Genomic DNA, 25,753 nt, shown 5'->3' on the forward strand with positions numbered 1-25,753 from the left:
CTTCAAAGAACAAATGGGCCTTCTCAGAAAGACAACGGGAGTGGGGAAGGCCATTTGAAACAACACGCAAAGTCAGATAAGTCTGTAAAGAATTTGGCAGCTAGGGGGAATGGTGAGGAGCTTGGGAAGGCCTTCCACATCAGCGTTGATAAATCAACCTATTTTCAAGTGTGTGGATTCTCTAATCTTGGCATATGCATCATGGTCATTGTTATCCATGGGAACCTTTGATTTGGGTGGAATTTGATGTGGAGCCCCACAGTGAAAAAGCTAAAGAGAAGCAGCTGTGGTTCAAGGTGCAGTGGGAATTGCAGTCAAAACACAGGCACACTAAAAACATCACAGCAGGTTACCCTCAGCTCATGCGATAGGTTGTACGTGACGCACAAATGAACTTCCATGTTCAGACTTGGGTCCCATCTCCATGATATCTCCTTATGTGTATATGTATACATTCTATTCGTAATGTTTACGTAAATATTCCAAAATCTGAAAAACACTGAAACCAAAACACTCTGGTCCCAAGCATGTCATATAAGGGATTCTCTGCTGTGTAGACTAACCATGATAATAAGCATGTCCGAAATCTCAGTGGTTCATTAAGCAATGTTTCATTTCTCTGTAACTTAAAGGCTGCTAAGAAATGAGCAACTCTCTAGGGAAATTGTCCTCCACGTGGTGACTTGGAGACCTGGACACTCACCTGTGGCTCCTCTGTCTCAACCTGAGGCCTGCTTAGTTTGCTTAAAGAAGCTGTCGGCCAGAGGACCACCTGCTGGCCTCTCATGTTCACCTGTAGCAGTGATGCTCGTCACTCATGACCACAACACATTGGTCAGTGTGTTAGTCATCTTTTTTTGTCACCGAGACCAAGATACTGGACAAGAACAATTTAGAGGAGGAAAAAGTTTATTTGGGGTTCATAGTTTCAAAGGTTCAGTCCATGAATAGCCAACTCCATAGCTCTGGGCCCGAGGTAAGGCAGAGCATCATGGTAGAAGGGCAGTGGCAGAGGAAAATGGCTCAGCTCACATCCACCCTGAAACAGAGAGAAAGAGGGGGAGGGAGAGAGGGAGAGAGAAAGAGACCAAGGTGTCAATGACAAAATATAAACTCCAAAAGCACACATCCAGTGACCTACTTTCTCCAGCCACACCCCACCTGCCAACAGTTACCACCCAGTATAGTAGTACTTTCAAATTATTAATCTATCAAATGGATTAATCCACTGACTTGGTTGCAGCTCTCATAATCTGATCATTTCAGCTCTGAATATTACTGTACTGCCCATCATTAGCTTTGGTAGGGGGGACACCTCATGTCCAAACCATAACAGCCAGAACTAGCTATATGGCCTCTCCTACCTCAAGGGGTGCCAACACACCTACTTCAGATACCAGAATGAGGAGAACTAGACACTGGTGAGTACTAGGTTATCAGGGTCTCCATATGAGGAGAATGGAAGAGGGGGTGGAATGGATGGGGATGGAATAGAATAGAATAGAATAGAACAGAACAGAACAGAACTTAGAATGAGAAGGAGAATAGTTCCAACTACAACACATGAAATTCGTTTGTTTCATGCGTGTACACATAGCCTGAAGAATGATTCTAGTTTTATTTGAGAAGGGTCAAGCAGGTATTAGAGCATGTGCTGAGTAGCAATTGTGAAATGTCTTTCTAGGTAGGGGTTGGAGGTGAAAAAAGTTTGAAAGTGACTACATCTGAGAGGAAAAATGTACCTGGAGAGAAGGACATTATTTATGACATGTGACCCTGTACCAGCCAAGAGCTCTCCTTTGTCTCCTTTGTCTGCTCAAAGAAAATGGAGTTTCTAATGTCTCTTGAATGGTTTTCATTCCTCAGCTCAAAAATAACCCAATGTCACCCATTAACAAACTCAGTGGGTTACAGTCAATGTTGCCTGACTTTGTGTGTGTGGATGGGGTTGGGGGCCTTTGTCTTCCTCAAAGAGCTGCAGGCAGGCATCCTATTAAGCAATCTGTTAAATGGCCAGAAAGAGAATGTACCCATAGACTGTGGGCAAGTTAGAAGGGGATTCAAGGACAACCAGGGCTCAGAGAAACAAACGTGATGATAGAAAACGGCTGCTCTAAAATGACACTGAACACCTGAACCCCACCTTCTAAGCAAACACCTCACCTCAGTGGAGACTTGGTCATTCCCCACCTGAGTGGGGACCCTCGTCATTGTGAGTGCTTGCTTGAAATCTTGCTGTGAAACTATGACATCAGTCATACACTGACTGTGCCTCCCTGGGGACATCCACGTGGATGAGAAGGAAAGAAGGGAGCCTTGGGGAGAAACTCTGCAATAACCTTCTCCGGCTCCAACAGCCCACAAAAGAAGTGTTATGAACCCTGCAGGGCCTGTGGTCAGTGTTGCACTAGTAAACTAACTTGAGAATGTTTGAAATATATTTCTAATACTTGGAACTCCTCAAGGGACACAGTGAACAAATAATGTTAGCTAACATCTACTGAATGCTGAGCGTGTGCCCAGAATGGTGCTAAAACTTAGATCTATTTTTATCTCATTCAATCCTCTCCTTTGTGGGGTCATTACTCTATAAGTTATTTCCATTTTACAAGGTTCAAAGAGCTCAGGAAACTTGAGCACTCAGATAATAAGCAGCAGAGAAGTGATACAAAGCCAGTGGAGAGGGGGCAAGGATTTTAGCTCAGTGGTAGAGCACTTGCCTAGCATAATGCAAGGTCCTGGATTTAGTCCCCAGCACTGCAAAAATAATAATAATAATAATAATAATAATAATAAGGCACACAAACCTACACTGTGTTTTTAACTAATACAAAAAAAAAGCTATAAATAAATAAACAGAATTCTTGGGCTTATTCAGAAGCAGCAAAGTGTTATAGGCTGAATTGTTTCCACCAAGAAAGATACATTCAGGTCCTAACCCCTGGAACCACAAAGGGTAACCTCACTTGGAAATAAGTTGGTTTGCAGATGGAATTGGTTGAGATAAGATGAGTCATCCTGGAATAGAGGGTGTCCCTAGTCCAATGTCACTGGTTTGCTTATAAGAAGATAGTGAGGTGAGGACATAGGAAAATAGGGAGAACACAATATGGATAGAAAGTAAAGATTAGAGTGATGCACCCACAAGCCAAGAGACACCAGGGGTCTCTGACCATTGCCCAAAGGTAGAAGAACTTCAGACATGGAACATATTTGCCCTCAGAGCCCCCAGGAAGAATCTACACTTCCACCACATTGATCTTAGACTTCCAGCCTTTAGAACTAAGAGGCAGTGGTAAATTCTGTTGTTTCAATTCACCCAGGATGTGGCACCTGGTTATGGCAGCCCAGGAAATGAGCACACAGGTTAATCATAATCTCTAAATAGTGTCCCTGCCCAATCTCAGAATACCATGTGTCTCCTTGGTAAGGAGAAAATCGAAACACAAGGATTTGGAGACTCATGCCCACATGGAGAAGCAGTCCGAGCAGTCAGGTCCTGGCCATGGGATTTGGTGCCTGCTGTTGGCTGTCCCCCTCCTCCTGAAAGTGCTGGTGAAGTCTCCTCTTCAGCTTCATTCTCTGAAATCGACCTGGGAAGCCTACACTGCAGTTACGGGGACAGAAGCGAATATTACTATCTTCCCAGAGGCAGAGGACGATATGGTTGTGCATCCCTGTGGGATCCCTGTCCCTGCCCACCAAGAGGACATGTCCTCTCTCAGGCTCACACTCCATTCTGGAAATTGAGGGGAAGAGTCTGCCCCCCAGGGGGTGCTGTGTGAGCCTGAGAGGGCTTGAGCAGTGCTGACCACCTGTGCCTTATATATGGATTCTGGGGCTGCTGGCTGAGACTCCAATTCCCACAAGGCCAGTCATGGGCACAGGAAGCAAATGGAAATTTCCTCCAAACCCGAATGGACAGTTAGAGCCTGGGAGCAGATAATTCCTCAGAGTCTGGGTCTCCAAGGCACATCAGGCCTGTCCTCAAAACCCTTGGGAGCTAACAGGGAGTCTGTTAGCTGGGCAGCACCTCCTTCACTCAGAAGATCCGCAAAAGCCAAGACTCACTCCATGTGAGTAGCAGCAACATTTTTCTCCAAAACTGTTTTCTTTCTAAACAACATGAGCCAAATGTTACAGGCCGTATGGCACGAATGGATTTTATCAGCATCTGGTTGGCAGCAAAGATCCCTGGGAGTCTGTTGGTCCCATCATGTCTCCAAAGGGAAAATTTTAAAGACCCAAAGCAGAAAGAGAAGCAATAGTACCGAACGTAATATCATTGCTGTTATTATCATTGCACTATGCAGCCCAAACATGGCGCACCTCCAAACCCTGAGTCCTTCAAAAGACCAGGTACCACTCTGCTCTGCTGCAGTGGGTTCAGGGGCTGTTGAACTGTATATTCCCAGCCCACCTGGAAACTGGCTCAAGGGCCCAGGAATCTTCATATTAACAAGCTCAATGGGAAATTCTGACATAGTCAGGTGAGCAGCTTGGAGAAGCCTGGGGTTTAGTCTTTCTTCGTATTAAGACCCAAGATGCAGATCAAATGGACTCTCCGGTTTCCAGCAGCCTCACAATTCTATTGTGTCCCCTGTTTATCTTGGGTCTATTTGCCCTACTTATGCTGGTTTCTTTGGTGCCCTAGAACTGCCCTTTTTCCTTTAACCTGTCCAACAAACCCTGCTGCCCTTCCTCTGTCCCTGGAATGTCTGGGTCTGAGGAGCCAAGAAGAATTATTTAGCATGCGATAGGTAGATCCTCCAGATATCCCTGCTACAACCAACTCCCAGAACAAATAGGATAAGAAGCATACCTCTTTATCAGCCCTTCATCTGCCTTCCTTCTTAATATATAATCACTCCTGACCAGTTTCCTAACTCAAGCCTGGATGGGAGTAGAGATGGGTTTCAAGGCACCTGGGAACTCTCTGAAATATCATGTGAAATCAAATGCAAATGATGAAACATGCTGGTATTTTTTCACAGAAGCCACTGACAGGGAAGGTTAAGAACTATGGCTCCAGGCATCGTCTGACTCACCTGGCTCACCTAGCTGTGACTTCTGTGCTCATTGTGATAATTCCAAGCTACATTGTTTGATCAGGGACAGGTCTCAGCTTAGGCAGCTCATAGAGGATAATATAAAAATAGGCCATGTTTCTTTTGACTCATAGCCTGATTTCACTACTCACCCAGGATAGATCAAATATAATACAGTCCACGGAGGATTCTAGAAGATGGCCATGACATTGACTTCACAGTCTTTAAATGTTTCAAGTAGAACATTTAAATAATTAAACTGAAGACCCTTGAACACATCTATAGCAAATGTGTTACACTATTTACACTAGGGGCAAGTTTTCCCGCAAACCCTAAGTTATGAGTGGGTGGAGACTTCTATTTTCAGTAGCACAAGCCTCTCTGTTCAGGAAAGAGGAAGTAACTGGGCAGTATCTGGGGGAGCCCTAAGAAGAGCAGTGACCCTGAGAGCCAACAGCATTGCCTGGAAAATGTGGCAAGTGTTTTTTGAAAAATGTCACTGACACCAGAGTCCGGCAGGGAGTGGGTGATATCGCCTTCTCCTACAGGAGTCACTTAAGGGAGAGTGGAGGACCAGAGCCGTCAAGACCCCTGAGCTCTCATGGTGGAGCCGCCAAGGAAGGACCCACACTGAGGATAAACTGCATGGAATGGAATCAGAGCTGAATAGGGTAGAGAGTGGTGACAAAGGACAGACAAGGTATACTGTCCAGCGCAGCAGGCAGGTAAACAGGGCAACAAGACCAGAAAGCAGCTGCCACAGTTCTGTACAAAAATCACAGAAAATGGGACTCTGAAATTGGAAAAGCTTTCCTAAATCCTGAATCATCCTATAAGTTCAAGAAATAATTTCATATAAAAATGAATGGAAAAGAATAGAGGCCAGGGTGCTGGGGATATAGCTCAGTGGGTAGAGTGCTTGCCTTGCATGCACAAGGCCCTGGGTTCTGGGTTCAATCCCCAGCAGCACCACCAAAAAAAAAAAAAAATAGAATAGAATAGAGGCCAAATCTCATGCAGTTATTATGAAGGAAAGAGTGGAGAGGAGGAGAATACCATCCCCACAGGCAAGGAAAGTATGCCAGAAAGATACATCCACAGAATGGATCATGAAATACATTAAAAGACATTAAGAAAATGATACAAAAATGAAACAATAATATCAGCCAGAATTAGAAAAATATCAAATTCTGGAAATAATTGAAAAGAAAAGGAAAAAATATTTTCAGAAATCAAAACTAAGTGAAAAGGCACACAAAAACAAATAAACACAATAGGTAATACCTTAAGAGACATAGCAGATAAAAATATTTTAAATCAAAAAGTAATAAAGAAAAAATATAAAGCATCTGGAAGAAAGTGACAACCATTGAAGATAGGTGAAAAAAAAAATTGAATATTCAGAAAATAGAAGTCCCTGAAGAAAGAGAACAAAATGAAGAAATAGCAAGTTCTAATGCAAGAGAACTTTCCTGAAATAAAAACACATGTAGAGCTACACATTGAATGAGTACTCCTATGCCTACCAGCCTGGAACAGATGACACTGGGCAATTTTAGTGATACTGATAAACTCAAGATAAAATCCTTTGGACATCTAGAAAAAAAATGTGATTTATAAGAGGAAAATTATATTTTGTTATACTTTTCAGGAGCAATTCCTTATGGCAATTGAAATAGAATACTATATCTAATAATATATCTATACTCTCTCCAAGAGAGAATAGCCAATGGTTTTATTTCCAGCAAAACTAACTTTTAAAATATAATGAGCACAAACTTATCAGTAGACAAGAACTCAGAGAATACTGACCCCAAGAGCCCTTCCTAAGAAACTTACTAAATAACCAGTTTCAGAAAATCAAATGACTAGACAGACAGATAAGACCTGGAGGTGAGAATTCGATACATAGTGCTTTTTAGGACCAGACTGAATGAGGGAGAGAGTACAATATGTATTGGCTACATGTTCAGATATAGTTCAGATATATAAATATAGCACATCTATATATAGTTACATTATAGTTTTCATGCAAATGGAAATTTAGAATGAAAAAATATTTTAATGCAAATAATGTTTCAGAATATACAAAAAAGTTTTAATATCTTAAGTAATTATTATCATGGTCACATCAGTGTTACTCTGAGACTGCTCTGTGTGCAATACAGGAAAAACAGTTGGTGATTATGAAATATGCTAATTCTGTTATCCTGTGTGTCTCTGAGATTCATAACCAGAGATAAACAGCAGTTAACTGATGAGAACAGATTGTACACACCTTTCTAAGTTCAGTGAATTCCTATTAATAGCCTAAAATCAGCTACGATGAAGTATTTACACCATGGAAATTGGAAAACACTACGAATCCAGCCTTTCTTTTCCAACAGAATACATTGTTAGATATTTACCAGCACTCCACTGTGTGCAGAAATCCTTTTGCAGATTGTGGTTTTGAAAGACCATTTTTCACCAAAACTAGAAAAATCTGGAGAAATGTTCAGCTCAAGGTCTGAGACAGGACATGTACAAGACAACCCTAGAACAAGAGAGGGGTAAAAGAGCTTCCAGAAGAAGGCTTCTGATTGGACTCTTAAAAGCTTCCCTCCCACCTGAACCCCAACACCAGCCAAAGAATGACTGGTCACACACTTAACCAACAAGGCAGGGCAGTGAATGTACAATTGCAGATTCAGACACTTCCACATGTGATGAGGAAGTTATCAAAGACACTGGTGTCATGTCAGGAGGACTCGGGAGCCAATTTGAAAATATTCTCACTGACCAAAGATGAGTCAATTTGAGCATCACCAGGGATGACTGCCATCAAACACATTGAAATCCATTACTTGAAAGTGATATTCGAACAAAGAATTAGTCATCTTCAGAGAGAGAAGGGGAATAAATCAGGATCTTGAAAACAGACAAATATGTGGAATGACTCAAGCCTTTCCTACATCAACTCTATCACTGACTATACCAATTGGATAAATAAGTGACTCTTTATAAAAGTATACCTCCTAATAAAATTATTTTAAAGGCAATTAGAATTTCACTATTTGCAATCTCCATTGAGGAAAGAGAGCATTACACGCCAGTGTAATGGCTGCTAAGATCACACGAAGAGAGAAAAATCAGATACAATACTCCCACAGCCTGCCATGGTCCCTGCAAGTACACAGTGCCAAGATGGGATTCCTTCCTTGAGCCAGTGGAGTGAGAAGAGAGGGGTGAAAGAGCTTCCAGAAGAAGGCTTCTGGTTGGACTCTTAAAAACTTCCCTCCCACCTGAACCCCAACACCAGCCAAAGAATGGCTGGTCACACACTTGACCAACAAGGCAGGACAGTAAATGTACAATTGCAGAATCAGACAATCTTCCAAAGAGACGAGGAGGAACATGATTCATTAGGCCACATTTCCTGAGAACCAAACAGAAGGAGTGTGATTTGCATGTTGGAAAAAGAGCAATGGGGTATGTACAATTTGGGGGTATCCTCTGCCAGCTCTGCTCCTGGGTGTGCTGTAAATAACAATATGGTGGGGAAGGGAGTCAGCAAGTTAAGGGCAAGTGGGACCTAGTTATTCTGCAGAAGCATTCAAGCCTGAAGAGCCAGATTGGCACCCACCCCAGGATGCACTTACCCTTTCCACCCACCTGGCATCCATCCCTGACCATCTCTGGTAGCAAGCTGGCCCTGGAAGCTAAAAAGCAGTCTGGAAATGGAAGGAAGAGTGGGTTAGAAGAGACTCTGTTTACACATGTATGCATCTGTGAAATGGAACTATAGTACTCACCTTGGGTGTGAGAGGAAAGCAAGGCAAGTGAAAATGCTTTATAAATGAGAATGCAAAATGGAGAGTAATCCTGAAAACGCTACACAGAGAAAAAGTGCCTGCCTTCTTTGTGCATCTGTGCATTGAGAATCATTCTCCCTTACATGAAAATCACTTCCCTACACCTACAGACACACGCAGTGCTCCTAAAAGGTACAGTTTTCTTCCACAAGCTGAGCCGTGATATGCCATTAATCCACTCCCAGCTGGAACACCAGGGATTCATCTTCTCCAGCCAAATATCTGTCCCATCCCTCAGGCAAAATGGAACAATTGGCAAAGGCCATTACATGGGCCTGGGTTCAGAAATAAATGAGTTTTTTTATACCCATCTTCACCCTAAAAATTATGCCTTATGGAAGAAAAGAACCATGTCCTCATATTTTTCCACTGAAAGTTGGAGTGTCCTGTGGAGGCAGTTCTCCAAAGAGAGATCACTGTGCTCCCGACAGATCATGGGTCACCTGGGGTGCTTGATAAAAAGAGTCCCAGGCCACATTCTAGTCCTCTGAATCTGAATCTCCAGGACAGGTCTCAGATCTGTACTTCCTACATGATCCCATCCAAGATGATCAGCCTAGACAATCTTCACCATGAGGCAGATTGAAGGAAAGACAAGACTGAATGTAGCTCACGGGGCTCTCAAACCAGACTTTTGAAGAGGCCCAGAGAGAAGGGATGCCTGAGACATCTTGGCCGTTATAGCAGAATCCACAGATGAGGGGACTCAACATTGGACATTGATTTTCTCTCACAGATGCAGAGTCTGGAAATCCAAGAAGAGGGTGCCCAGCATGGTTGGGTTTCCACGGTGGGTGGTTCTCTTCCTGGCTCACCAATGGCAGCCTTCACCCTATGACCCCGCACAGGGTGTTTGAGGTGGAAAGAGCAAGCTCTCCAGCATTATAAGGGCACTAATCCCATCACAAGGGCCCCACACTCATGACCTCCTCAAATTCCAATTCCCTCCCACAGGCCCCACCTCCAAAAAACCTTACGTCGCGGGGCAGGGAGGGGATGCCCAGGGTTTCATTCAACACATGAATGTGGGGGGGGGGGGCCACAGGCACATAGTCCATTTATGGAGATGGATCTTTGCTTGGGGTTTTTGCCTCTCTGCAACCCAGCAAAACTACTTAATACGAAGCAGAAACCTGAGCAAGCTGGGCACCGGTGGTTGGTTTTAGCCACTTACAATGAATAAAACATGATGATTTAAAATAACCAAAACCAGAACAAACAAAAGAGAGAGAGAAATTAGCGTTATCGGGTATTTCAGATGTTCATGCAGTTAAGCGCTAAATTTAGCTCTGGACCTTCTCAGAGCTTCTCATTCATTTGCTGATTGTCTTTCCTATTTCATGCACGTTAGATCCTGACTAGAGTTGCAGCTTTTACTCATCCTGAACAAAACTGCCATGTCCAAACTTATGCCCTTTAAATATGAGAAAAGTCACTGTTTTTCCCCCAAGAGCTTTACGTTTTGTCTCGATGTATTTCTAGCTTATTAGAGAAGCAAAAACTAACCATACCAGAAATACCCAATGGGGAACCTCCCTCCCCAAACTTATACTAGAAACTGATGAGAAAAATAATACATTTTGTAAAAAACTGCAGTTGAGGTTTTTCTGTAGATCAAAAGATCTTTCTGACTTTTAAATAATTCAGGTAACCCTGGAGATACAGCCACTGTCCAGACAGTGCTTAACAATGAAGAACCCGGAAAGTCACTGATTCCCTGATTTCACATCAGTTATTCTATTAGACAAGTCCAGTTACTCAGTGTCTCTGTGACAGGAGGGTGACAGCTAGATGTGATGCACGAGTCTCTAGTTTCAGGCTGCCTCTGCCATAAATTAATTGGCTGGGTTCCACTGAGTAATTTATCTGCCCTCTCTGATCTTATTGTCTTTGTTAATTCAACGACTGTTTTGAGCATCTAAAATGTGCCAAGCTCTGTGTCCAGGGGAAGTGGATACCTCTGCTCTCGAGGAGGCCACAGGCTGGAGACAAGGAAGTTTTCCATCTCATAATAGAATGGATACTTTCCTTGTATGGGTGCCTTGTCTGTCCCTTGCTCATTGGACATATAAAATAAAAACCAGAGCAGGTGAGTGATAACGGAATAAATGAGTAAATGAAATACAAAGGTAATTTTCAGGCACCTTATTTTATGCTACCACCCTTTTGGGGTCTCCTTTGTCTATAACATGGGCCCAAGTTGTCCATATTTGATTTGACCCTTCTTCATCTTTAATCCTCAGGGAAACCTCATTCGGTGGCTATCATCTGCCCTTTTTTTTTTTGTCCTGCTCTAGAAGTTGTTCAGAATCGGCTTCCATCCCTCATCTCACCTCTGAATATTTTCCTTTATCAAAAATTCAACAGCCGTCCATCAAGCACCAAGCACTGGGCCAAGCTAGATGCTAGTAAGTGTGGAACTGCCCCACCTCCTCCTCTGTGGCTATGGCTGGTCCTGTGTACATCCCTCTGTGTCCACAAAGGCCGTGCCTCAGCCCGTCCACCCATAGCTATTGATGGACCAGAACTGCCAAAATGGCACCGTGCTCCCCGGGGAAGTCTAACACCAACAAATTCTGCCCCCTTCTCCTTGCCAACCACTTCAGGCTGGCCCCCCGAATAACAATATTTAACCAAGATAGCTGTTTTGAGTGTAGGACCAGCTTAAATTTTCCACCCACTTAATGGCCTGTGAATCCCAATGCTACCCCCAAATGCCCAGAGTGCCGAGCTGGAATCTCTGCCCTCAATATCAAGTTTCCCCCATTACTTGAACAATGAAAGAGACAGTAGTTTCTCCAGAAAGCACTGCTCAGAAAAATCAAATTTTTAAATATTTTTTGGTTGTTGACAGACATTTATTTTATTCATTTATTTATATGTGGTGCTGAGAATCAAACCCAGAGCCTCACACATGCTAGGCAAGCACTCTACCACTGAGCCACAACCCCAGCCTGAGAAAAGTAATTTTTTTAAATGGAGCATTTGAATAGTATATCAAAGTTTGAAACTACTTCTTCATATGTTATTTCAGTTAATATTCATTTTTTTAAAAAAACAAGGCTGAGCAGGAAAAAAAAAAAAAAGGTAGGCCACAGTTCCTTTGGTCAGTACAATGGGAGAGCTGGCATTTATGTCCAGGTCTTCTAAGTCAAAATCCCAGAGGCTTTCAGTGATAGCTCCAATAGCATTAAATCTAATTTGAAGAGATACCTCTTCAGGATTAAAAGAAGAAAAATGTTCATTACGCAGTGCTCTATTTGCATTTTGCTTATGTAACAGTATCCTGGCTTTTGGCATTTTGATTTTTTCAGTATACTGAGAAGCTCAGTGGAAGTTGCCCAGGCCTCTCTCAAACTCTTACAGCTTTGACAAGCCTCTTACTTTTTTTCAAATGACATCTCTAAAAATGTTGCTTACTGGCTGACACTTTTCCATCTAGAAATAAAGTTGGCCGGAACTTCAGTTGTACATCTATCTTGTCTTCCTCACCTTCCTAAAAGACATTCTCATTGACCTGGGCCCTCTGTAAACCCTAACAAGATGGCACGTCCTCACGTGCCCCAGCCTGTGAGGGGCTGCGGATCACCAGCAGGCTGAGCCTCGTAAGCTTGGCTCTGTAAACCCAGCTGGCCACACGATTCTGTCCTGATAAATAAATTATCTTCTTCTCTGGGTAATGAAGGTGGATTCAAAGTAGCAAAGGGCGTCTTTGGATTATTTAAAATCATAACACCTCTAGGCCTCCATTCCTTCATCCATAAAATGAAGGAAATAACACTCTAATGAAAATTAATGGAAGATCATCATGGGCCTTTAAGATTTGTAGGTGTAGTTCCAAGATGTTAGAGCAAATGTCAGTCTCTGAACTTTAATTTTCTTGCCTTGGTCCTATCTGGGCTCAACAGCTGCCTGTCTGAAAGCAGGAGTCAAATTTTCCATTTTGGTCGGAGCTGCAAACTCTCTGAGTCATCTGTGCGGTCATTCTGCTCTCCTTGCAACCAGGCTGTGTGCATGGGTGTCCCCTGTCTCGCTGCTGCCGTGGTGCCAAATGATTGGTAACCAGAGGCAACCGGATTCCAGGTGCCCTCTGGGCTGCATCCTCCCTCGGTGCCCACGTGCTCAGGGCATCACAGGGATGACAAAGTGGCTCCCTACGGCTATGGACAGGCTCCTGTAGAGTCATCTCCTGTAGTCATCTCCAAGATATGCTCGCACCCTGAGTGCCTGGGGTGAAGCGGATCTTCACAAGCCAGCCAGTGTTAACCGCTTTCCGTTTTTCCCTTTCCCTTTTTACTACAGCTTTTTGGAAAGTTGATGAGGTGAAATATTCTCCAGTAGAAGAAATAATATAAAGCTTAAGAGTCATTTCTGATGGAATGGTGAAATAATTCCACTACTTTTCTTTGAACGAAAAAAATAATAATAAGGCAACCTGAGGCAGCCTCTGGGGATTTCATTATTGATAAATTGGAGGGAAACACAGTGGCTCCAGATGAGCAGGTTTTTCTTTTAACTGGTTTGAGCATTTTAGGATGAAGAGATGAGAAAGACAGGTGCTAGACAATAGGATAAGCCTGGCACCGGCTTATTTACATAATTTTGTATAGAAACGCATTGATGTACGAAGGATAAAGTGACTGTGTTGAAATGGTGAAAATAAAGTACCTTGGAAAACAATCTGTGTTCACTACCCAGCTCTGAAATATCTGAACATTTTATGAAATACCTCTCGCTTCTTTGTGAAAATGACTGGTGGTTTAAGCCCTGTGCATGCGGTTTTAAGAAAACACCATCTTTCATGCTATTGTTTAAGGTAATTCTTAAGAATGATTCCTCTAAGCAGATGAGACATGGAGTGGGGGAGGGAAGAGGAATATTTGCACCTCACTCCAACCCAGCGTGGACCATTTACCATTTCTCCATGATGAAAGGCTATCAGGAGAGCTGGAAAAGTGTGAGGAGCAAAGATTATAAACAGCAATTTTTGCAGGCCAAATTGCTTCCTGAATGAGGGTGTAGGAGATTTAAAGGTGAACATAAATGTCTCGTTGGTAGCATGCAGAGGTTTGTGCTGCGTGAGAAACGAAACCCTAACTCCCTTTTGACCAGTGTTCCTTAACAGGCCTCTCAGATACCTGAAACCAGTTTTAACCCACTCTGGCCCTCCACTGACCACAACCTTACCTGAATGGTGCGGTCCGATTTCCAGGCTGCTCACCAGTCCCCAGGCCTATGGGGTGAGTAATGATTCTCATGGACAAGCTTGGTGAATACTGATGAGCCCAGAAACTTCAGCTGTTCCTCGCTGGCTTGAGCAGGAAACATTTTTTAAATTCACTGCTGCAAAAAGCATTTCTCTTCTCTTTTCAGTTGTTGCTGATGTTGGCTTATTCTTCTTTTAAAAAATGCAATTTTTTATTGTTACCAATATTTTTAACCATAAAATGAACTTGGAAAATGTAAAAGAGGTAATGTGTCCTCACAAACTGCTGCGTTCTGAGCTTTTGATTATTAGGCCCATGCTTTATAGCTCAAGGGAGTGGAATAAAAAATTGCTGAGAAGCAATTAGAATCATTACCAGCAAATCAGAGTGTCAGAGCAGAGCCTTCGAGTTGGAAGTACCCTTAGAGGTTGTCCAGCTGGCCACCCCTTATAAATACAGAAAACTACATCTGCAAGATGTTCCAGACCAGCAGCCTCAGCATAACTTAGAACTTGCTAAATGAACATTCTCAGGCATCATCTCAGAAACTCGGAGCTGGGAGCCTGGTGATCTGTGTTTTAACAGGCTCTCCACCTGGTGCCAGTTCAAACTGGGAATCCCTGGGCTAGGTCAGGGGTTCTAACCATCATTCACTCTACAAGTAATTTAGTGTGGCCTTCCAGAACCCAGTGGAAGCCAAAACTCTTAAATGGGAATCTCTGAATGAAGATTATTGTTAGCTTGTGACATTCCACTGTAGTGACTTACGACCATGTCTAGTCTTGTGACCCTCATCCCCAAAACCCTGCAGAGCGGAGAACCTTTGAAGGTAAAGTATAACTGAACTTGTGTTTTGAGAACTTCATGATAGTCAGGAGCATTTAAAAACCAACATGAGACACCTTTCCTACTCTGAGGTCACAGTTTTGCTTGTGCTAACTCCTAATTCCTCCCAATGTCACTAAGTGCCAAAGAGGAAAGTCTGAATTCCATTTTCACTCCCTTGAGCACCAAAGTGGTGCTTAATTGGCGTGGGTTGTCTAACAACTCTCTGCTTGGGCTTGGGCTATGTTTACAGCCAAGTTTTCAATGCTGACTCAGGGAAATGCTGAGCCACACCCACGGCAGAAACCTGCTTTGGCAAGCCAGGGCAGTTCGGAAAAGGGAAAGTAAGCATCTATGGTCCTGCACTTGTGGACTGGTTTCTGCCTTCCTCGTGAAGTGACCTGTCTCTCTCATTGTCTTTCCAAAACCAGGAAGAGCTCAAGGAGGAAGATGCAGAATGCATTGTGAACCAGGACGAACTGGCCATGAATTACCAAGAGCAAAGCCCCTCGTCCTGCCGTCCTCCTGCAAGGCCAGGCCTGGACCAGAAAGCTTCGCCCCAGACACCAAGCAAGGAAAACATTTATGAGGGAGACCTCGGCCTGGGAGGCTATGAACTCAAGCTTGAGCAGACTCCAGGCCAATCCCAAATGAATTAATGGCATGAGGAGCACAGATATAATCACTAGTAAGGCTGGGCTGACTGAGGAAAAGGAGCCAGACAGAGAAGGCAGAAGCTGCAAAACACATGAAGAGCATAAATTGGAGAGAACCAAAACCTTGCCAGGCGTATCTTCTGGCACCTCCAAAACTGAGAAGTCTTATCAGCCCTCTGTATGATGCATCTGAACTTAGTTCTGTGACACAGCCGTGTTTATTCCTGGGTTGGGTGGGATGGGGGCAGGGAGGTGGGAGTCCTGCTGGGTCAGGGTGATGAGATAGGGGTGCTGGGTCTGTAGGGTGCCGCTGCTCCACAGGCAGCTGTTTGGGACCTGCACTTGGATTTCCAATGTTATTTCCTTCACGGGGAAGAGTTTAAAAATAAGAAAAAGAGCTTCTGAAAGTAAACACTTTGTGCCTAAGCCAAAGGGAATGTCCAGTTGTTCATTAAGTGGTAAGTTTTGTATTTTTAGGACTTGACACCCACTTGTTCTAAGTGACCCCGGGGTCATATGTGTTCAACACTCACTGTAGGTGGCCTTAAAGAACCCACACGGTGTTGGGGACCGACTATTCTTCTTAACATCCTTTCAAGCTGGTGGCTTACTGCTGGGGGTGGTGATGCCAAATGCAGGGTCAGTTTCCAGCATGGTAAGACCCCTTCCCAGGCTGATGTCTCTTCCAAATACTTATGCTTCGCCTGAAGAACAGGCCTTCATTCCTCAATTGTATTTGAACCACTTTCTGGCTGTGTGGCGGGTCCCCTCTGCATGCTGGGTGATAGGATTGCTCTCCACTGGGCAGGAAGCTGTGCAGGAGCTCTAACCTGCCCTCAAGTTCACAGCTGTGAGCAACCTGGGGGCAGCAACTGATGGCAGCAGGCTGGTGACATGTGGATCATACCAAGGATCAGGACAAGGCACCAGGACCCCCTTCACAAGGCATGGCTGATGGCCCGTGTTCCAGAGACCAACACAATAGCTTTCAATTCAGCTGCATGACCTGTGCCTTTGAAGCCATAAGATACCTCAAAGCCCATTTCTCTTGAAATATAGATGTCAATATTAGACTCCAAAGAGCAGGCTCCCGACTCAGGGGTCCTGGCTACATGATGGGTCTGCTTTTGGGGGAGGGTGGGGGTGACGTCTTCCTCAGGCTCAAAGCTTATAACTAATGTATGCTTTGCTGCCCGTTGGCTAAGCCTTAAATGTTACCCATGCTGGTGTCGGGTACACCGCTACGCACATGGATTTTTTTAATTTTCTAAATTTTTTTTTGGCTTTCCAAATAGTAGAATCTGAGGCGCAGATTGATTTATACTCAACTAAGTATATTCTTGTCATTCCAGGTAAATAGGGCAAGTGAGGCAGCATGGAGTTTTCTAATTTGACTTCATCCTAATAAATTTTTATTGTAAACGACCACTATGTTGCCTAATGTTGTTTTTGTTTTTTAATTTTCCAGGACCTTGTAAGGCACCAGGACCCAACCTCCCCCCACCCCTTATAAGGCATGGCTGATGGCCTGTGTTCTGGAGACCAACACAATAGCTTTGTGTTGATAGATAGATAGATAGATAGATAGATAGATAGATAGATAGATAGATAGATAGATTTGTGGATGGACACAATACCTTTATTTTATTTGTTTCCTTTTTATGTGGTACCAGGGATCGAACCCAATGCCTCACACATACTAGGCAAGTGCTCTATCACTGAGCCACAACCCCGGCCCCCACAATAGTTTTTAATTCAGCTACATGACCTGTGCCTTTGAAGACATAAGATACCTCAAAATGGGACAGGGGAGATCTTGGTGCCTTCCAATACTGGGGATTAAACCCAGGAGTGCTTAACCACTGAGCTACACCTCCAACCCTTTTTATTTTTTATTTTGAGACAGGGTCTCACTAAGTTGTTCAGGGCCTTGCTAAGTTGCTGAGGCTGACTTTGAAATCATGATCCTTTTGCCTCAACCTCCTGAGCCGATGCAATTGTAGACATGTGCCACCACACCCAGCCTCATGCTTTATTTAAATGCATCTTCTCTGTCCAGGCTAATTGGCAGTTCTAAACTTATCTTTTGTACCCAGAGTGCTAAGTAAAGCAGGTTCTGAAAGCAAACCTAAAGGAGATGCAAGGGTCCTGGGGCGAATGACAGTCAGAGGGGCTGGAAGAAGCCACTGAAGGAATAAAGAAAGCAGTGTTGGGCTGGGATTATGTCCCAGAGAAGCGACACTGCGTCGAGCAGAATGGCAGGGCATCTTCTTTTCCCCCGGGGGACAGCCAGAATGTAAGACGAGCTACCAAAATAGGGGGAAGAGATGCTAAAGAAGGGAGGAAAGAAAGAGGTAAGGGCTTATCTTATTTCTGCCCCCATCACTTGAAAGAAGTGAAGAGGGCTTAGTGTTTGCTTTGCTTCCAGTGCAGAAAGTCACAACAAGGAAAGAGATGATTCCCCCAGAAAAGTCAAACATTGGTGAGGACACAAATGGAGAGGTGGGACAGACACATTGAGGAATGGAGAGGAGGGTGCCCAGTCTAAAACCAGCTCAAAGAGGGAAACCAAATCAGGCCTCTGCTTCCCAGACAAAGCCCCTCCTGTGAAGAAACAAGTCTCTTTCCAATTGAAAGACTGCTAAGAGTGGGCACTGTGTGTCCAGGCTGAGCCCAGCAGAGGCGATGCCCTGCCTCTGATGGTGCCCCACCCAGTGCGGAAGATGGCGTTCCAGTCTCAGGAGGTGGTTACCAGCCGCCTTCCTCTCTGTCCTAGACCCTGCAGAGGCTCGTGTCCCACTTAGCAATTCATAGAACCAAATCCCTGTCATGCTCCTGTTATGAAAGATAACCATTTGTGATCTCAAGCAATGCTCTGTACTTTGATCCGCAGTCTCAGGACTGTGAAATTCAAACCTATTATTTACTGCCAGTTTCTAATGAATAATAAAGGCAAAGGAGCTTTATTCAAACCACTAACATTATTAGAGCATTAAACAGGACTAATTAATTAACTGACTTGAACTTCTTGCCATGTGCATTACAGGCACATTCAGGGGTGTGCTTATGCACACACACACTCACACACATGCAAATACACACATACACACATGCACACACACATACACACAAATATGCACACAAGAGTTCCACTCACTGGCAAGTTCCCAGCTAAATCCTCTATGGTGTTCCCCGTGATACTTGGGCATTATCTGAGCAAGTCTGAAGTCTGGGGGCAAGGGCCATCAGGGTTTTGATTCATCATAGAGTTTCTAAAACTTCTTAGCAACTTTAACAATGTAAATCAAAGTTGAAAATTTAAAGACCCTTTAAGCCAACAATTTTATATGCAGAACTTTTATGCTAGATATGTGAGAAATTATACCTATGGAAATAGTAATTGAAACAATTAAATTGCCATCCTGGTTAAATACATCCTGGCACAGCTGCATCATATGAGCTGATATGGAATGATTTGCAAGATCAGTTGTTAAATAAGAACAACACGGTGCAGAACAGAGTGTGTTCTGTGCCTCCATCCTGGCAGGCTAAAGAAGCAGTAGAATGGTCCCACCTTAACAACTGGGAGGGGATGTGACCTTTCACTTTTGTCCCTTTTGAGCTGTGTACACTGTACATACATTATTTCTTCCAAACCAAATTAAATAGTGATTCCTGAAAAATAACTCCTTCCAAGAACTGAGTTACAGAAGATGGATCATAAGCCAGAGAAGTTGATAATTTTCATCACAAGTTTTTTGAGGCCTTGAGAATACAAAGAAGCTCAATAGCTTCTGGTTCTCCTTATTAACATCATTTAAGGTGCATGAATGCAAACTCTGTAAAAGGTCTTGAAATTTATCAACTGAGACTCAGTTCCACTATCAAATATCTAGTTGAAGACAACTTTAAAAAATAATATCTTATTAGACATCAAAGCATATGATAAAGCAATAGTGACTAAAACGGAATGGTATTATCCCAGAAAAAAGCAATAGATCAAGAAAATCTAACACTAGGTATAGAAAAAGAACCATGAATACATTTAGAAATTTGATTCATAAAAAATGGTATTTCTGGGGCTGGGGCTGGGGCTGTAACTCAGTGGTAGAGCGCCCGCTGTGCACGTGTGAGGCACTGGGTTTGATCCTCAGCACCACATAAAAATAAATAAAGATATTGTGTCCAACTACAACTAAAAAAATATAAATTTTTTAAAAATGGTGTTTCTGTTCAAATTGGGGATATATTAACCATAATTTATAATTATGCTTTTAATTTGGAAAAAGAAAATAAGATAATGTCCTCTGGATATGTTAAAGCCAATTTCCAAGCAATTTAAATAGCTAAACAATAAAAAACAAAACTATAGGATATCAAAAAATAAGTGAATAACTTAAAATACGCAAAGAACCTTGGAAGGCTACAAGGATAAACAGAAACAAAGGATGATAAATTAGACTGCTTAAAAATATGAAATTTCTTATGATAAAAGACACAACAAAAACAAATATTTTAAAATATTTTTTAGTTGTTGATGGACTTTTATTTTATTCACTTATTTATATGCAGTGCTGAGAATCGAACCCAGTGCCTCACACATGTGAGGCAAGTGTTCTACCACTGAGCCACAACCCCAGCCCAACAACAAAACAAATTTTAACACAAGAAATAAACTGGGAGAAAAACACATGCATATACTTTTTGTACGTGTATATGTATTAGACTAAGTATTATTCTTCAGAAAATACAAAGAACTCCTACCAATGCTTGAGAAAAGGAAAAAAAAAAAAGTCTCCCGAATATAAAATTGTGCAAAAAACTATGGAGAATTATATATGTATATACCTCCTATTCAGAATTGCCACTGTGTGCTATCTATGCAGAAAATAGATACTTGGAACTTATGCATAAGGAAGTATACAAAGTAATATTCATTGTGGCAGTATTTTTATGGCCAAATATTGGGGAAAAAAATATCCACCAAAGAGTTAACTATGCTCAAATCAGGAAACACTCTGTAGCAATTACCCTGTATAAAGGTGAGTCTGTATGCATGCACTCAGATGGAAATATTTCCAAGATATATGATTAGTGAAGAACAGTCTAGAATGACAGTAGACTGATAACCAAAAACAGGCAGGATTAGGAAGACCAGATCCAGAGAGCCTTCGGGTTTATCTGCATTCTCGTTAATCTTTATAATGAAACTCTCAACATGATTGCCCTGTTTATTCAAATAAATTTAAAGATATGAAAAAATTTAAGTAAATAAATTAATATGAGTACTATTGTTGAATTCTATCTCAGTAAGGGGGAGCCATATAAGAAAACATGGTCCATTCTGAGAGTGACTCCAAGATGTGGGAGAGGAGCCTGGTCAATGGTCTAATGAAGAGGCTAAATTTGAATAAGGTCTTGCAAGATGAAAGGGTTTTCCCAGGCAGACCTGAGTGGTGCTGGCCCAGGAGGCAGGAGATGGGGCTGGGTCACTAGCATGCTACAAGGTGGCCTAGTGGAAGGGAACAAGCTGGGAGGGCCAGGAGGAAAGGGGCTACAAGTTATCTTGCATGGTTACCATATGGATTGCTTGTGTGTTTGAGGCTGGGAAATGGGAGGATAAGAGGCAGAGCTGGAAATGTAGAATAAACAAAGGAGACTGGACTGTGAGAATGGGGAGCTATTGAGGTATTTTATGCAGAGAAGATAATCTCATGGGTTATGAAGAGATGGTGCAATTCAAATAATGATAGAGGCAGTACAGAGCCCACATAGGGTGCTACTTCAATAGTTCAGGAGAGAGAGGAAGAGAGACACAGCTAAGGCAGGGTTAGGGAGCACAAAGAGGGTCAGGTCCGAGCTGAGCTTCAGAATCCACCAAGTTGATAACTGATTGGATATGAAGGTATGGAGGCCAGAGCGGAAGCAGAACAACCCCAAATTTAAGTCTCAGATGATGATTGTTGAGGAATTCAACCACTGAGAGGATTGAGGAGAGGAGCAGGTTTCTGGAAAAGCCAATGAACTCCACTCTGAGCACATTGAGCCTGGGGTTCCTATAGAGAACAGAAGGGAAATATCCATGTGTTGCTCAAGTGAATGATCTAAAGTGTGATGAGGGGCTGGAGTGAAACTCAGTGTTAGAGCTCTTGCCACGAATGTGGAAGGACCTGGGTTCAATCTTCAGCACCATAAATAATAATGATGATGATGGTGGTGATTACGGTGATGATGATGGTGATGATGGTGTTGGTGATGATGATGATGATGATAAATGTTTGAGTAAAAGGTTCAGGCTGGAGATGTTTATCTGGAAGGATAAATGGCAGCACAGGTTCACTGAAGAGCTTTTCAAGTGTCATACGGCCCTCCTCGTTTTCCTGCCAAGAGATTTTGATATGCTCTCCCTGCAAAAGAACTATATCCTAATCTCTAGGAAGACAGGCATATTTTTCTTCCAAAGACATCATAGGTGGTTTTGATTCCTACCCTGCGGAGAACCACTGACAAGAAGAAGAAAAAAAAGACATGGGACAGGTAACTGAGAAGTGCTAAATTCAGGGATTGGATAGAGTATGAGCCTGGGAAACAGCCCCTGGCGAATCCCTTCCTGTGAATCCAAGGCGACCTGGTATTTGCATGGAGAGGGGAGAAGATGCAGAGAACTGTTGACTTCCACTGTGGCCTTACACACCTGTGCACCTCTCCCCGGCTGTGACAGTCAGCTGGAGCAGATGACCATGTTCCCCGGCACCTGGTATATAGCTATTGATGAGGCAGATGATTTTTTCCTTCATACCTGTTAGAAAAACCACCAGAAGTGTTTGCTTTCAGCTGGCAAAGCCAGCAACACAACTTCACTGTCCTACTTCAGCAGCTTGTCATCTCCCCAGCCCTGAGTCATCCCTTAGTCTTCAGGGACCTTGATCACCTTTCCCTGCTCTCAGACATCTTGCTGATTCACTACACTGATGACATGGGTTCCTAGTGATCAAGAAGTAGCTATCACTCTGGACATAATGGTTAGACACTTGCTTGTCATAGTTTTGGAAATAAAATGTAGAGACCTTCAGCCTCAGTAAAGTGGCCAGGTCCCGTGGTGTGAGGCACCTTGAGATATCCCTTCTAAGATGAAGGACGAGCTGTTGCATCTGACCCCGTCTACAACCAAGCAAGTCACACTGGCTTTGGATTTTAGAGGAATCGTATTCCTCATCTGCAACTTCAACTCATTTTCCAGGGTTGAATTTTGTCCTCCCAAAAACATATGGGACAGAAGAATGTGACTTTATTTGGAAACAGAGTTTTTGCAGACGTGATCAAGTTAAGATGAGTCGTGCTGGATTACAGTGAGCCTTAGCTCTAAGGACAGCTATCCTTAGGAGGAGAGAGAGACACACAGGGCAGAAGGCCACGTGATAGTGATGCAGCTGTCAGCCATGGGATGCCAAGGATTGCTACAAAAACTAGGAGAGGGGCATGGAACAGTCTTCCCTCAAAGCCCCCAGAAGGAGCCGATACCTTGATTTCAGACATCTCTGGAACTGTGAGAATGAATTTCAATTGTTTTAAGCCATCCAGCTTACAGTACTTGGTTACAATATCCTTGGGAAATGAATACACCAAATAACCTGAAAAGCTGCTAGTGTCAGTTGGACCCAGGACAAGAGAAGGTTCTGGAGAAGATCCAAGATGCAGTGCAAACTTCTCTGACACTTGGACCATATGATCCAGTAGATCCGATGGTGCTTGAGGTAGAAATGGCAGATAGAGATCCTGTTTGGAGTCTCTGGTAGGTCCCTGTAGGTGAATCACAGCACGGACCCTTAAGATTTCAGAGAAAATTTTCAGCCATCCTTTGCAGATAACTACTCCTCTGTTAAGAAACAGCTCATAGCTGGTACTGGGCCTTAGTAGAGACATTTAACCACAGACCACCAAGTTGCTAGGTGACTCAGCTGCCCATCATGAAAAGGGTGTTATCTAACCCAACAAGACATAATGGTGAATACACACAGGAGCACTCCATTATTAAGCAGAAGTGCTATCTAAAAGATCAGACAGACCATGAAGACACATTAAAATTTATGTGAGGATGTGGCCCCAAAGTCCAAGTTCCCTCTGCTACTATTTCACCTTCTCTCTCCCAACCTGTGCCTATGCCTCACAGGGAACACCATATGAACAGTTGCCTGAGGCAGGCCTGTATACAGATGGTTCTGCATGATTTGCAGGCTCCACTCAAAAATGGAAAACTGCAGTATCACAGTTCCTTTCCAGAACATCTCTGAAGGGCAGAGATGAGGCAACCCCTCACAGTGAGCAGTGTCCCCTGGTTGTTAATTTTATCTGGAAGGAGAAAAGCCAAAAATAAGACTGTATCCTAATTCATGGGCTGTGCCAGTGGTTGGGCTGGATGGTCAGGAGTTAGGAAGAACATGACTAGAATATGAGAGACAAGGCAGTCTGAAAAGGGGGTGTGAGGGTAGACCTCCCTGAATGTGAAAGAATAGGAAGATATTTGTGTCACCAATAATCAAAAGAATGACCCACTGTGGGCACACCAGTCAGCCTCTTTCTCCAGTCACTGGTCTGCTCAATGGTCTCATGAACCATGTGGCCATGGTGGCTGGCATGGAAGTTATGCATGGGCTTATCAACATGGACTTTCACTTACCAAGTCCAACCTTGCCACAACCACTGCTAAGTGTTCAATCTACCAGCAGCAGAGACCAATATGGCACCACTCACCAAGGTGATTAGCCAGCTACCTGATTGCAGATGATGACATTGGATCACTTCCATAATGGAAAGGATAACATCTGTTCTTTCCAGAATGGATACGTGGACATTAGTTTGCCTTCCCGGCAAGCAATGTGCCTGCCGGAACTACCATCCATGAACTTACAGAATGCCTATCCATCATCATGGTGCCCGGCACCACATTGCTTCTTATCAAGAAACTCACTTCACAGCAAATGAAGTAGAGTGGCCTGTGCTCATGGAATTCACTGGTCTTACCAAGCTCCCCATCCTCCTGAAGTTGCTAGCTTGATAGAACAACTCAGTGCTGGCTAGGTGGCAAAAGCTTGCTGGGCTAAGGCAATATCCTCTAGGAGGCTGCAGATGCTCTGAATCAGCATCTAATATATGGTGCTGTTTCCCCCATAGCTAGGATGAACAGGTCCAGGAATCAAGAGACAGAAATGACTGTAGCACCACTTTGTATTAACCCTAGGAATCTACTGATCAAACTTTTTCTTCCTGTCCCCAGCACCTACCATGTCCTGTGATTAAAGTCAATGAGGAACTACACAATCCAATTCAGGGTAAATGTCTAATGGCCCAGACCCTTCAGGAATGAAGTTTTAGGATACGCTTCAAGCTCAAGAACCACAGTTAGCTAACATGCTTTCTGAGAGCAAAGGAACTATGGGATGGGTAGTGGAAGGTGGTAATTATAAATACCAGTTACAACAACATGACCATATACAGAAATGAGGACTTTAATAACTACGAATATTTTCTTACTTTGTTATAAAATATTGTAAAGACATTCAACAAAGTTTTTTTTTCTTTTCTCTAGGACATTATTGTCTGATGTAAGATACATTCATAATAGTTAACTTTACATTATAAGTAAAAATTTATAGAAATTCAAAGTAGAAGAAGAAAAAATGATGTTAAGAATTGTGCATTCTCTCCTAGGGAAAGGATTAATGTGTTTTCTGTGGTATGCAAGATAATTGCAGCATTTGGAGGAAATAAGACTTTGTCGTTGTCCCCATTTGTAGACCAACTGACTTAAGAAGACCCGGATGGGTACCAAGTGGACAAGCATGGACACTCATGGGCATTTTTATGCGTCAATTCAGCTACTTGTTGGCATCCACTATTTAATTCAAGACCAACCTCATTGTTGCTGTGAAGATATATTTTGTACATATGATTAATTTTCATAAATAATTGACTTTAAGTAAATAAGACTATGCTAGATAAGCTGGGTGTTCCTGATTCCATGGGTTGAAAGGCCTCAAGAACAGAACAGAGGATTCTGGAGGAAAGGAGAGATTCCATCTGTGGACAAAGTATCTTCAGCTCATGCCAGAAAGGTGTAGCCACCTTTCTGAGGGCCTCCCCACAGATCTCCCACTTACCAGCCC

At 43.1% G+C, this 25,753-nt stretch overlaps 1 protein-coding gene across 2 annotated transcripts in view; it reads left to right on the plus strand.

Annotated features, from left to right (window-relative positions):
* Nucleotides 1–17,015, plus strand: part of Slc9a9 (solute carrier family 9 member A9) — a 536,631-nt gene extending 519,616 nt beyond the window's left edge. The window contains exons 15-16 of one of the 2 annotated variants that reach the window (XM_048794390.1): nucleotides 14,037–14,142; nucleotides 15,366–17,015. In XM_048794390.1, coding sequence (XP_048650347.1) covers nucleotides 14,037–14,142; nucleotides 15,366–15,593 — 334 coding nt within the window. In that variant the 3' untranslated portion in view covers nucleotides 15,594–17,015. The remainder of the gene's footprint in view (nucleotides 1–14,036; nucleotides 14,143–15,365) is intronic. The other variant, XR_007344170.1, reaches the window with a different exon arrangement.
* The last annotated feature ends 8,738 nt before the right edge of the window (nucleotides 17,016–25,753 follow it).

Source organism: Marmota marmota, unplaced genomic scaffold, assembly GCF_001458135.2.
Source record: "Marmota marmota marmota unplaced genomic scaffold, marMar, whole genome shotgun sequence".
NCBI classification, from domain to species: Eukaryota; Metazoa; Chordata; class Mammalia; order Rodentia; family Sciuridae; genus Marmota; species Marmota marmota.